At 40.2% G+C, this 14211-nt stretch overlaps 1 protein-coding gene across 2 annotated transcripts in view; it reads right to left on the bottom strand.

Annotated features, from left to right (window-relative positions):
- Positions 1–14211, bottom strand: part of arnt2 (aryl-hydrocarbon receptor nuclear translocator 2) — a gene marked incomplete in the record, with an annotated part of 69084 nt that overhangs the window by 39106 nt on the left and 15767 nt on the right. For both annotated transcript variants that reach the window (XM_035651728.1, XM_035651729.1), the window contains 3 exon segments: positions 3700–3802; positions 10655–10868; positions 12476–12689. In XM_035651728.1, the coding sequence (XP_035507621.1) occupies positions 3700–3802; positions 10655–10868; positions 12476–12689 (531 nt within the window).

The raw sequence follows: 14211 nt of genomic DNA, 5'->3' as shown, positions 1-14211 counted from the left end.
TTTTTTTTTTTTGTGCAAATTATTAAGCTTAGATTAAGCTACAAATTCTTAAATTCAGCTCAGTAAAGTGAAAAATACTTCCATCTTTAATAGTAAGTGAGTTTTCATTGTTTGGAATAGGCACAACTTGCTTTTCTAGTTTTAAGGCCTATTACAGTCTCGCAGTGGCTAGATTTTTATTCTAGTTTTAAGAATTATAGCGAAGCAAAACTATCTTTTATCTACTATCTTCTAAGGAACCCTTGGCATATTTTTTTGCTCAATAGAAGATTTGATTATACTGAAGGAAATTTGGCTTACGAGGCAGAGACCTAATGTTATGAGTCAATAACACTCTGTACGGTCAACAAACAGTAAATATAATTTAACAGTATGTTTAACAACAAGACAAGCTAGCTATCAGCCATGTCACTGTCCCCAAATCAATCAAGATTTTCACCAACAATAGGGCATGTGTACTGATGACTGCAGCCTGAAGTAGTGGGCTGAATAGTGGATGGGATGTGGGAGGATTGCTTATAGAAAGGGTCTCCATCCCGTAGTGTTCAGAGGATGAGCCACTGAAAGACTACACTCACTGCTGTGAGATATATTTATATATTCAGATATTCAGATTTAGTTTTCATTTAGTTCATTTGAGCTATTAATTCAGAAATGTAAACAGACAGTTTCACTAGAACTACTTAGTAGGTGTCCTACATCGGAAATGAATGGACAACCTGCAGCCAATCAGAACCGAGTATTCACCCAGACCATGGCATGAAGAGGCCTGATTACATGTCACCTTTGCTCAGTGAATAGAATGAACCACGAACAGCTTACAGAGTGGAGTCTGAACACTGCAGGCAGCTGTTGACTTGGACTACAGTCAGCGGGTGTTTTTCTGTGGAAAGGCCAGTCTTGTGCTTGAACGTTACATAAGCCTGCCTGGATCTAATAATGGCTTCCTTGAAATGTTAGCCTGCTGCTCATGCTGTGTTTTTCTCTGCCTTGTTTATGTATGTGTCACAGAAGTGGTTGTGTTTCACTGTTTGCTTGCAGTCCCGTTCAGAGTGTCCCAGCAGCATGTTGTTTGAATTATGCAGAGCCTGGAATAGCAACAGAACAGAAGAACGTGCCAGTCCGACAAATTCCTAACACGTTGCGGCTCTCGTGCAAAAACTTGCACGCCTTTGTGACGGATCCAGACAAAACAAGGCTAAAGCAGCCCCAAGTGATTCCACACACTCTGGGACTAACACACATACCACAGCGTGTCAGGAAAAAAATGTAAAAGGTGTGTTATTTGTTACTAAACATGAGCTTTTCCAAGCCCTTTAAGCATTCAAAGCTGCTTTGATATAGTTTGTAGTAATGAGGGCTGTGGGGCAAACTGTGATATTCTGACAGAGCACACGGAAAGAGACCAATTTAGCAAGAAAGTGGGTTTGTAAAGGGTCAGAAGCTATGGACTGGGGTGACATCCAACAGATGGCAATAATTATTAGAATATAGATGGAAAGCCTGTTAAGTCTTATTATCTATGATGTATGGAAACATCAGTCATTTAACCAAAACCTCTGGGGAGCAAAAATATTACTGCTATCACGTCAGGATAGAAAGGCATATGGTGTGAGGTTCATGTGGTGTGAAATAGGTTATGGGTCCATGAACATCTCAATTTAAAAAGCAGGCATGAGTCATATTCTGCACTGTTGCTGTGTGGTATTAAGCCACTGTTACAGAACAAGACTTTTGCTGTCAAGCGCATCTGAACTCCATCAATTCTAGTCAAGAAAATACAGGCACCTTCTAAACTGCAGAGGAGAGACATTTCTAATTTAAAGTAAAAGAACTACAGCCATCTATCAGATTAACAGCTTAACTAGAAGTATCCTGCTGGTTTTATTGGCCAGTCATTACATCCATGTAACAATGGACAATAACCTAGAATCACCACCTCGCAGTTGATGCCTCCAGCAGCCAGTCAAGTTTTAGGTTACATCCTCAAGACTTTGAAGGAATTTAATAAAAGGCAAATACGTCTTACTGTACTTAAGTAGTTTTTTTACATTTTAAAAATTCTAATGCATTTGAGGAGAATGATCAATTTATTATTATTATTTTGCATCATTCCCATCTTCCCTACATCAAGACCGGTGCATATCATGCATGACAGAACGTGATGAGTACTTCTTACTTTTACACACGGAATACATTTCAGAGCCTGTACTTTGTCACTTTTACTTGAGTAAAGAAGTTGAAACAGTCTTTAACACAAGAATCGGTATTTCTACTTGAGTAAAAAATGTTTGTACTTTTGCCCGCTCTGAAAAAGTGTATTTTTTGGCAAAATGGCAGTTATACTGACATGTATGATTCCAGGGATCACAGCCCCTAAGTACAAATTCAAATCATGTAGAATTTATTTCATTTTACAGAAAGTGTTCACAAGTTAGCGTTTGGGTAAACCTCAATAAATACAGTTCATCCTACCAACAGTGAAGCTGGTAGGGTTCATTCAACAAAATACGCACCTAGGTTCAATCATTTTCCAGGTGTTTTCATGAATGGCAATCTAGTCTCTACATTTTCGGGTTTTCCAGGATGCATGGGAACACTGTGCAAAGAAGCTACATCTAAAGCCAAGTGGATGCTTCACACACATCTTACAACCCGGCAGCACGGAGGATGTCTGTGTCTGTGATTCTGTACATCAAAAAGTACAGATCACCTGTAATTTAAATACAGTTTGAGGGATGTCTTTTGGTTGTTTTACAGTTGATGAGCTGACCTACCTGATCCGACTGGAGCACAAGAACTTTGTTGTCAGTGTTACCTGCTGGGTGTTAATAGTTACCACCATAGAGTATAACAGCAATGAGCCGTGCACTGAGAGCTCCAGTATGGGGTACAAACTATCAGATAGGACTCCGTATTGGCAGATGCTCAGTATTAAAAGGTTCAGGCCATGATAACTCTCTACACAGGTCTGCATATTATGATTAATTGTTAGAATAATAGCCTGAACACCACAATCAATCACAAGTGAAACACCATTGTAAAAGCATCTGTAGGGGCTAATTAGAAACAGCTCAGCAGGACTCTTGACTGTTCCGTGTGTGCAGCAGCTGAATGAAAAAAAATAAATAACAGCCATTCACGTCTTTGTGAACGTCTAATGGCTGTCACTTTGTGAGCTATACTGCCCGTCACATTCCTTGGACCCCTGCTGTTTACCATTGTGTACCAGTTCAGGCTGCTCAAATTCACTGTTACAAAAGCTGAAGTGACCTCGTGTCAGAGGCTTCATTTGTTTTCAACATGCTTTAATTTATCCACACCTAATTTCTTTTAATTAGTCATTATCTAAATCTGTTACTGACAGAATGATTCACTGCTGAAAAATGACATATCTAGAGTTTATGGTTCTGCAAGCTTTGTTAGAATTAAATGTGTGACTGGACTCATCCCTGATGGAAATATTTCAGGATTTCTTGTGTATAAAGCACATTTTAACGTTGAAACACAGAATATTTTTTTAGATATTTGGAAAGGTAGTGTGTTAAGTTTAAATAACACTAGATAATGCAACACTTATGACACTTAGGGTAGTGGTTAGACTGCTCAATGTTGGCCTGAGTCAATAAAAAAACACTTCCACCAAGTCAATGGATAGAAATAAAAACACACACCAAATAGTCACACAGTCACACACACCTCATGCGGCAGATGAAGGAGCGTCTGGAGCCCATGCACATCCTCATGGAGGACTGCTGTCCCTCCTTCTTCACTGTTCCTGTCTTCAGGTCCAGAATCCGTCCTGTTGACACACAAACGGAAAGTCAAATTAAAATGACAGCACAGATAACATGAACATGTAGACCAATAAATCCTTTTAACAACCAACAGCCAGTTACTTCTTACTTCACTTCTAAGTTCATGCCCCTATTTCATTCACTGTGCCTCACTTCTATAAAAGCATATAAAAGCTGTGTTTTTTTAGGATGATAACGGGAAAGCCATTGTAAAGACAGAATGCTATTATGTAACATTTTACAAGTTGAGCTTGAATTTTACATTTTGAAAACTAAAAGACTGGTTCAACAGCAACAAGTTCACATCCAAAGGCCAAATATTATTATACATATATATATGGCCAAGTGCAATATGCAAATCGCAGAGGCTGCATTTTTTGATAAAGGTAAAATATGAGAAACAGCATTATAGTAATAGTACTTATAGTAAGTACTATAGTGCTGCAGATGTGCCCTAGCCTACAAATCCTCTTCTCCAGATGTAAGAAAACATGTTTGTTTGGTATAGACCCCAACAAATGTTTTATCACTATATTATTATATTATCTTTTTTTTGAGAGAAAATTTAATTTGTGATGCAAAAATGAGCTGCTGTCAGTGTCTACTGGCTACTACTAGCCCTCTTAATGCTACACCCTGCCAGGCTGATGCTGGTGCTGCTGAGCCTGACACCACAGTGGATCATTTAGGAAAAGATGGGCCTAAACAGGTTAGTCTACACACCTACACAACGAGACCATTTGGGAGGAAGAAAAGACACCTTCTTCTGACTGGCACTGGAGGAGGGACGGGCTGGAGTACTCTGGATGCATTCAATATAAAATGTTTTCTTGCATATTTACACTTAAGTGATTTCTCCTTGTGGTTGTAGTCACAAGGACCTGGCTTTAGATTATTAGGAAAGCACAGAGAATGCATTCCTTTTGTATTTTGCTTCTTAAAATGTTCTCCTGGGGAGCATACCACTGATGGTTTCTTTTGCTGTGCTTGACTACGTTTCCACTTGCCAGTAATTTGGTACCCTCCTGATATAAGCCTCGTGCCCCTGTTGGATATTATATTTGTTCTAGCTGGCCAGTCGCCTGTCTGAATATCATTGTGTGAGACAGTCAGTACCTGATATGATGAAGACATTGGAAGAGATTCATTTATTACAGTATTTGTGTTATGGCAGCCCTCTTTGGATACTGCTCTCACAGCTCAGAGTCACGCTGTATGTGAAACAGAATTTAGGACAAGTATACCAAAATAAGAATGCTAATAATAATAATAAAATTCATTTATTTTAGATTAGAAAGAACTTTAGCTTTATTTTATGGCTGTTATTTGGTTGATAAATATGTTTTTTGCCAATATTAGCAATCCATAAAATCCAGGTCAAAGATCACTGTCATGTTCCACAGAGTTGATGACATGACTGAATGATGGTGTCACTGTTGCGCACAGCCAAATTCTAGTTGTCATACTTAGAGATCCCCATCCCAAATAATCTCATTTCATTGTCATCGACTTAATTTGTGCACCCCAGCCTGATTGTTTAGAGTGCCAATACACCGCTCCCTGTACCGATCCCTGTTCAGATATAATTAAAATATCCAATCAGAATAAATCCAGGGTAACATCATTCCTTCATATTAGTTTTATTATACTGCAATATTTATTCAAACTGCATCATATCCATCATCTCAGAAGTGGTGTTTAATGAACTTACAATAAAAGGCCCTTATGCGCACAATTTAACAGACTGTGACATCAAACTGCCATTTGTGTGAGCTAAGCGCACAGTCATTTCCTCAACCAACTCTATGCACTGACATTGACACAGAAATGAAAGGAGAGAAATTCCTGTAAAGGTTCAAAGAGACAGCTGATCACTGGACCTGCCAGAGGAAAGCTGCTCCAACCCAACACTGAGATCTCAATAACACAGAGTTCAGAATGACCCTTCGTGTCTTTATTTGCCGCTCCAATTTTAGGCTTTTGTACAGAAGTGCTGACAGTGAAACATATGATAAATAGTTCCTAACCATTTTCTCACTGGCACTTCTTTTGAGTTCAGTTAGGCTGTGCGCACTGCAAGCATTAGTGCTCAATTCTGATTTACTGCTCAGATCTGATTATTTGTTAAATGTGGCCCATATCAGATTCCAGTGTGAACGGTCACGGTCCTGAAGTGACCCAAAAGATGATCCTGATCTGGAGTGCCATAAAATTGCAAAAAAAATCTGCATTGAAAACATCAGACTGCATGTGGCTTGTGCTGCTCACACTGTCAAAAATCAGATCTGAGTCACATTTGAGCACAAACAACTGATTTGGGTCACTTTGGCCTACAGTTTGAACGCAACCATTGAGTCCCATTTTGCCAAGGGACACAGAAACGCTCCTTCATGGACCCTATGGGCCTTTGTGTTCCTTGATCACATTGTTAAAGTGGTGTGGGATGGGATTAGAGATTATATTAAGTAGGGCGGTACCGAATAGTTTGAAGCTTAGAGGCTTCATTCATTCAAATCAATGTTAAAATGTTATAATGTGGGGACTACAAAAACACAGAGACCAGGTTACATCGCTGTCTCTGTCTCTGCTCTGCTCTCTGTCTGTGTTATGATGTATAAAGAGCTGCAGGTCTGTGCAATATGGCTACCTCCCACAGGGTTGTGCAGAGGTGTGGCCATGTTTGTTTGTGCTTTAGAATGTAACAACTATTAAACAATGAGAAGATAATGTTTCATTTTTCCAATTTTCCAACGACGCTCCTGCTCTTCATTCACTCTCTAGCTCACTCAACCACCGCTGCTCTTGCATAGCAACCGATAAATCCTACTCATTCCACATTTATAGACTAACTTATTTAATCCAATGAATCACTTTATTCAAATTGAGGATTTTCTTCAAGGATTTTCTTTTTAGGCTGATAGTGTCATAAAATATGACAACAGACATTTGAAGCAGCCCTAACATTGATGTTGACCTTGTGCAGGATGGAAGTGGAAAGGAAGTGAGACGCCACAGTTTGGCTCTGTTACTCTAACCTGCACAATCACGGTCTCCACCATTATTAGAACAGGACTGATCTTTTCCAGATGGCAAAGGAATTCTCAGCATCTCACAAATATGAAGCTAACGGGAACTTAACACGCAAACAGCCGACTGATGATGTTGTTTCAAGGAGAGGGCTGATGACCGTGGTGAACACATAACAGACCCGATTACATCATCAACAATTTGCCCAAAGAACACAGAAAACAAACATAACAAGCACATGCTATTCTCTCTCACTCAAGCTATTTTCCGCCTGTGTGAACTTACATGCTGGATATAAAAACGGTACTGTTTTTCTGACTTTGTTGTTTTTGTCCTATGTGCTTTTGCTTGCTTGCTTGTATTGTTTTTTATCATTGGTTTCTTGTTTTGGCTGTGCTTTTCTATGGCTGAACAATTTAATATAAGTACACATGTTATAAACAACACTGTGATTGCCATTAAAGTTGTCATTATCATGCCAGTTTAAAGACCACTAGCTCACCGACTGTATCTGTTAATCCATGCTATTGACAGAAATAGTAAAGCGTGCCAGGGTTAATACTTCCATCCAAGTAATTCCTCTTCTATAACAAGAATTGCAGGGGGGGTCAATGAAACCACAAGCTCATCGAGACGTCTCTCAACGACTCTAATTAGCATCTGTTCTTCCCTATGCCAATGACCCCTATCATCCCTCTCCTCATCCTCTTATCATCCCTTTGTACATGACCCTCATCCTATTCTACCAGAATACTATCACCAATCCAAACTGCTTTTTAAGCCAGACAAATGGCAGGGTCTTTAGAGAAACAATACTATGTAATGATAAAATGTGTTAATGAGTGAGCTTTATTTTTGAACTAGGGGCAAAGTCTTATTCCTAAGCTAGGCTAATAACATCCTTCCTGCCTTCCTTGCTGAAGGAGGTAGTACTCCACCAAAATAATGATGAGATGAGATTTTAATCTGTCATAATGGCCAGAAATGTACTTTATAGACTTTTCCACCAGGCTTAGAGACTATTTTGAGTTCTTAAAGACATTAGAAGCACACATCAAGTACTAGAAAAGGTCAATGCACAGATAATCACACCATTAACACCCCCAAAAGATTCCAAAATAGCATATGGATCAATTATTATTCCCTCAACAAACAAGAGACAGCAACAATCACTTCTGGCTAATGTTTTTCAGTCCTTCCACGTCAGCAAGCCAGGAAAAACATGCAGTCATTCAACAGGCACAAAACAAAGTTCAAACAGTGCCGAGCAGAAGAAGGAGAAAGAATCTCCAAAACATACTGCTTTAGTTCCAATGAAGAAACTTAACTCTGAGAAATGCTGGTACCTCAAAGGCTGCGTATGTGCTTGTGTTGTGTGTGTATTTTCATCTGTAACAGCTCTCAAGGAGATTACTGTGTTAAGTGGATTACATGCCACTGCTGGGTACTCAGTGTGGTTCAGAGGGCCTCTGGGGTCAGACGGAAAGACTGACATACAAACTCATGACGCTCCGCTGACACGCTGCAGAGCCTCCAGAGGACCGCACAGAGGAAGACGTTTGACGATACAATGTTGCCCTCTAGTGGCTGACATTTTTAAAATGTCACTTGCATTTAGAATTACCGTGCAACATGAGAGATACAAGATATGGAGAAGAGGATTAAACACAGGAGAAACCACTCCATAGGAGAATATAAGTTAATTTAACAAAAAAGATAGTTGAAACTGATTACATTGAAAATTTTAAGTAAAACAAACATTCTTGATCAAGTCACTTAATTTTAAGTGACACTGACTTAATTTTGTAATTTTTATTTATACAGTGAAAAAACAAAAAGTACTTAATCAGGAATGTTTCTCTATCTTATAACAATAAGTTAGTGTAACTTAATATTACCAGCAAAAGCTCCTCTAATCAAAAATCTTTTTTGTCTCGACCTGGAGCACATCAGATTAAAGAGAGGTGGAGGCCTGATGCTTCTTGTCTAAGCTGCAAGAAGAAATGCCATTCCCCATGAATACAGTCTCAAGCTGCAGAGATTTATGAAAAGGAACACTGGTGTTTTGTTTTTATTTTGAGGCAGCTTGCCCTAGGAGACAACAACACGGCCTGTGGGGCCTGTGCACTAGATCCTCTCTGCCTGTTTAACATCCACGTCTTTAAAAGCCACACCTCCAGGAGCTCTTCATCCTTTCATTCAGGCTCAAATGTATACAGGCAGACATCGAATTAAAATGTCCTGATCTAAACTGTCCATCGGATTGAGCAGTTAGACCAGGTGAGACTAGCTGTATCCAGGTACTAGTAGATTAGGCACAAAGGCACAGCACTGTAGAGGGGCTGATCAGGTTCAGGGCTGACCACAGAAAGAGGTCTAATACATTTCTAGTAAATCCTTTGGGCTACCAATTTATGTAGTCTTGTCTTTTCCTATTAGATTTAGTTAGGTGTACCTAATATAAGTTCACAACATATGGACAAAAGGAGAGATTTGTGCGATTTAAGCAGCAGCCTGTAGAGAGTTTATGCCTGACTAAATGTGCCAGAGAATAACAAAAAAGTAGACTCAGAGTGTAAAAAGCAGCATCCATTTTGACATAAAATAGTAGTGTAAACACAGGTGTGCGTTGACACTAATTAAGCTTTCGTTCCATTTAGTATAGCAGAGCCTCTTTCCAGCGAGCCAACATGCACAATTACAGCACCCTGACTCTGTTTGAAGGAAACCTTAATTAGTATCAACTTGAATTAGTATCACCTGTGTTTATGCTACGATTTCATGTCAAAATGGCTGCTGAGCCATCATTAACCTGACCTTTTCCTGCCACAACAAGTCAAAATGTCTGCTGTCAAAAAGGCTGATTCCAAATGCAGTCTATCATTCTGACAGATGGAAATATCGCTGCTGGCACTGCGGCACAGTTAATCATGTCATCACTCACTGTTACAAAATAGCAAAAGAGCTAAACAATGGTCCCAACATGCAAGCACAATGATAAAGAATCAACAGCAGCACAGGAACAGAACAAAGTTATTCATCGAGGCATAAGACCTGATGGTCCCGACACGTTCTTCTGGACGGATTCAGCGGCCCTTTTTTTCAGGCTCTCTCCTTTCAGTGTGTTACATTTATGCATCTGGATCTACGCGCAGATGTGAAGACAGAATCATGGGGAATATTGTCGCAGTTGTCATAAAAAGAGTAAAGTATATCTGGGAGGTTAGTCATATGCGTTTATAGCAAAGCAAGAAGGACAATGGAGGACAGGAGGACATTTCTTCACAGCACTCACTAATAAACAGTGAATGATGACTGTGACTGTACACTATTCAACAGATTGAGTTTCTGTAAAGTTATTTAACATCAAAGAAAGATAAGCCATAAATCATTGTTTAGACCACTGATTTACTGCTGGATCATATTCATATTCATATTCTCTGCTGCACGCCTATGCTTCTCTCTGCATGAATCTTTATGAGCATGACTGTCACTGGTACTTATGTTTAGCATGTTCAGTTGTTTAGTTTTGGGGTCGGTCTCGGGTCAGACTTTGTCAGGCTGGGGTTGGGTTAGGACTTGAACACCACAGGCCAGGGATAAGCTAGGGCTCACCTTTTTGTCCTATGCACAGCAGTACTATAGGCAACTGTGACAAAGGAAAGACTTTGATATTAAAAAATAGTGAGCACAGTCTAAAAGGTAGGACAGGACAACATATAAGGACAAGTCCAGCTCCTGTGACCTTTTACAAACCAATAAACAAAAACAGAAAAAAAGAGAAAAATATTTAGCTGGAAGAGAATTTGTTGTGACGGTGCTTCCTCTACCTGTCATGGAGTTTTCTGAAGTGCTGAGCTGTTCCCTCAGCTTGTCCACATCGTCAGGGTGGACCTGCTCGTACAGAGTGCTGCCAAACCACTCCGACTGGGGATGGTTCAGCACCGGTGTCACAGAGTCTGACACATAGATCACCCGGCCCGTCTCTGCGGCAACCACAAACAGGAAGCCGTCTGCCGCCTCCAGGATCAGATGCTTCAGTTCCTGCAGGCAGCAGAAAGGTACACAAGCACAGAGATAGGAGGTTAAAATGTAGGAGGTGGCCTATTTATAATCAGTTGTATGCTGTAATACATTCACTAATTAGCCATAATTGCTAACAAGTGTAAGAGTCAGATAATGGAAGAAGCACTACCTTCATTACCTTCAACTCAAAACCTGAGTAAAAGAAAAGACATATAGATACTGAGCTTGCTGAATCATTACAAAACAGGCTGTGGATTACACACTGGCTATGGCCTTCAGTGTGTATAATCAGGACAAATGAGGACTCTGACTTGTGAGACTTTGTCTCAGGGTGTGTCTCAAACCACTCTCTAGATTAGTAGGTAGTGATCTACCCAGGGAGTCATTTTCCAGCTCTCCCATTGTCAAAACTGTTCCAGAAAGTAGTGATCAGCTTTGGTCACTTAGATCACCGACTGCTCCAGTAAGCACAGTCCACTTTTAACATGCACAACCCTGAATCCTGAAAATGGTGGAGCTACATTGAGCTCGTGGCCCTGTTACTGTGCTTTTGTTAAGTTTCATCAGAGGAATATACCAGCACTGCAATAACTGAACAGAAGGCAGGTCTTCTTTCTTTCTTTCAGCATTTTTTATTTGTATTTTTTAACCATCCGAGAACACCACACCATTCGTGAACAATTAACTAATGGACAGTGCCCCCTCGCCCCCCCACCTACAGTCTACTGACAATCACACATGCTCTACAGAGATAGAGGAGCCACCTTAAGTGTCGGACAGGGTGAATATTTTACAACCAGGTAAAGCAACAGTGAACAAACCTGGTTTCATTTACAAAAAGCCTTCTTCACGTACGACTCACCTGCTGTTGTGAAAAGGGAATTTATAAAACATGTTAAGCATAGGGCAACTGACCAAATGGCAGTATTTGACAAGTTAGGAGTGGGCTGCACAGGGAGACAGTGACAGAAAGAGGCAGGGAGGGGCAAGCTGGTGTGTGTGCAGTAGAGACAAAGACAGGTGTGTAGAAGAGAAAAGCAAGGTGAGAGTAGCTTGAGTAAACCCTAAAATAAGGTGGAGAATTAAGTAGAATTCAAGTGTTCATATAAGAAATAACCTACATTCTACTCCGGTACCTTCCTGTAATTACTTCACCTTATCTGCACTTCTTTTTTTATTTTTACTGTGAGGCTACTGTCATTCCAATTTGGAGCAAATAAACACTTATACACATACTGAATATCTTCAGATAGATTCACTAAAAGGGATAACAGAATAATAACATAATAGTGGTAATACTGTGATATCATACTGTCACCACAAAAAACCAACAAAACAAAAAAATCTGTGATAGAAGTTCTAGGTCACCCTACTGCAGTCAGTAGAACACACCGCACCACCAACCACCACAAGTAAATTCTCCACCTGTGTGAAACACTGAAGGCTTTACCTATATTCAGGTAGGGAGTCCCAGGGTTTTGGGGGATTGATGGGAAATGTTCCTCTGGCCTCCAAACCGAGCATTTCCACAATTATTTTCTTTGATATTAAAGTAAATCTCTGTGCCACTGTGAGTCAATGGGCTAAAAACAAGAAAAAGCTCTGGCTCTCTGACAGTACAGTACCTGCTCAGTGAGAAAGGAGGGCTTGTAGGCCCCATCAGTGGACGTGTTGCCAGTGCCTCTCATGGACTTCATATGGGAGACAGCCATACGCAGGATGGTCAGCTTATCAGGTTTTCGGGCCAGGGCGCTGCAGGTAGGGACCATGTCTGACAGCTCGGTGATGTATTGGGTCATTTTGTTGCGCCGGCGTCGCTCAATCTCACTGTGGTTCTCTCTAAAATAAAGGAAAGAGCAGTGAGACGCTAGGAGAGGGTACCGACTAGAAACAACTAGCCAGCCTTGAACAAATGATCAACAGCTGTGATGCTTCCTCTCTCCTGTCTTCTGACTATGCTTCACCGCAGGATCTGTTACACTGCAACTTATGATCAGTTTGAGATGAAATTAAAATGCTGGAAGAATTATTTTACCAATACATCTCATTCTTTAGAAGTGACAGAATATTGTAATATTGCTGTGTTAGCAGCTCCATCAGGAATTCAGCAGGTTTAATAGACCGACACATGCAGCAAAACAATGATAGCACAATATTTTCATATCAGTCGATACATATAACAAAACTGAGTGCAACCCTGTCCGTTGTCTAAAGGCAACAAAAGCCAGAACACCCTTGATTAGTGACATTCCATTCTTTGACTGTTTTAATATTTTGTTTGTCTGTCTCTATTGTTGTTGACAGATCCATCCTCCTGGGCAGGGCTGATACCAGTCTTGCACATATCTGTAGAAAGATGTTCAGCCATTCTTCTCAGATGATTCTTTGCAGCTGCTCAGTTCATAGTTCCCTCTTTAAAAACTCTTGTCATGCTGGAAAATCCTTGTCCTGAGACTTGGAGTCACCTTTTCATTTATTCCATTATTTGGGTATATCTATAAATGTCACCTCCCCTTCCTTTTTTTAAACTGCAGCCCTAATATCAGCACACTCCCATCTCCATGTTTTACAGTCGGCACAATGCAGTTAGTCCTGGCCAAGTCCATGCCAAACATGCTGAAAAATGTATTTTGGTTTCAACAAACCAACGAATGTGCTGCCAACATTCATCAGGCTTCTTTTCATGTTCTGTTTCCAAGTTGAATTTTGCAGTTTTGTGCCGATACGCGAGCAATGGATTTCTTCTAAAGACAAAATCTATTTACATAAATAAATTATACAAAATTGAAACTCTGCAATGTGACATGCTTGCAGCCAGGCGGCTTATATCTTGGGTCAATGATGTTCTTGTTTTACCATTTAAAAAGAGAAATGGCAACATCTAATGTGTTTATTTACTTGTTCATTTATTGTCCATAGGGTACAATCCTGCTGGTAATGTCTCAGTTTATTGCTGGGGTGTTTGTCTGTGTGCCTCACTGTTCCAGGGGAGGTGTCTAATTGCTGCTGTTTGGCACTGTAAGTGTTTATACTCTGGATGGTGATGCTTTAGGTTTTTATTGACACAATTTTTTGGCAGATTTAACAATATACATCATCATTCTTTCTTTTGGAACTGAATCACTCATTTGAGTCTAAAAGAGGCTTTAAGTAGCCAAAGTAACACCACGCAACACAGGTCCTTCCCTCGTTAATCCAATACAGCTCTGTACGTCCTCATCTGCCATCTGATACCAACATCATCTGGTGAGTTAAGCTAACTCAACCAACCATGCTGTGCTTATTTTGGAAAGTGGGCCATTCCTAAAAGACTACCATACGATAGGAAGAGATCAGTTTTTTGTTGGTGTAATTTGCTGTA

This window comes from Morone saxatilis, unplaced genomic scaffold, assembly GCF_004916995.1.
Source record: "Morone saxatilis isolate NCDOM2014 unplaced genomic scaffold, NCSU_SB_2.0 Contig11, whole genome shotgun sequence".
Classification (NCBI taxonomy): domain Eukaryota; kingdom Metazoa; phylum Chordata; class Actinopteri; family Moronidae; genus Morone; species Morone saxatilis.
The sequence above is the reverse complement of the archived record's forward strand: the minus strand, read 5'-3'. Positions and strand labels throughout refer to the sequence as shown.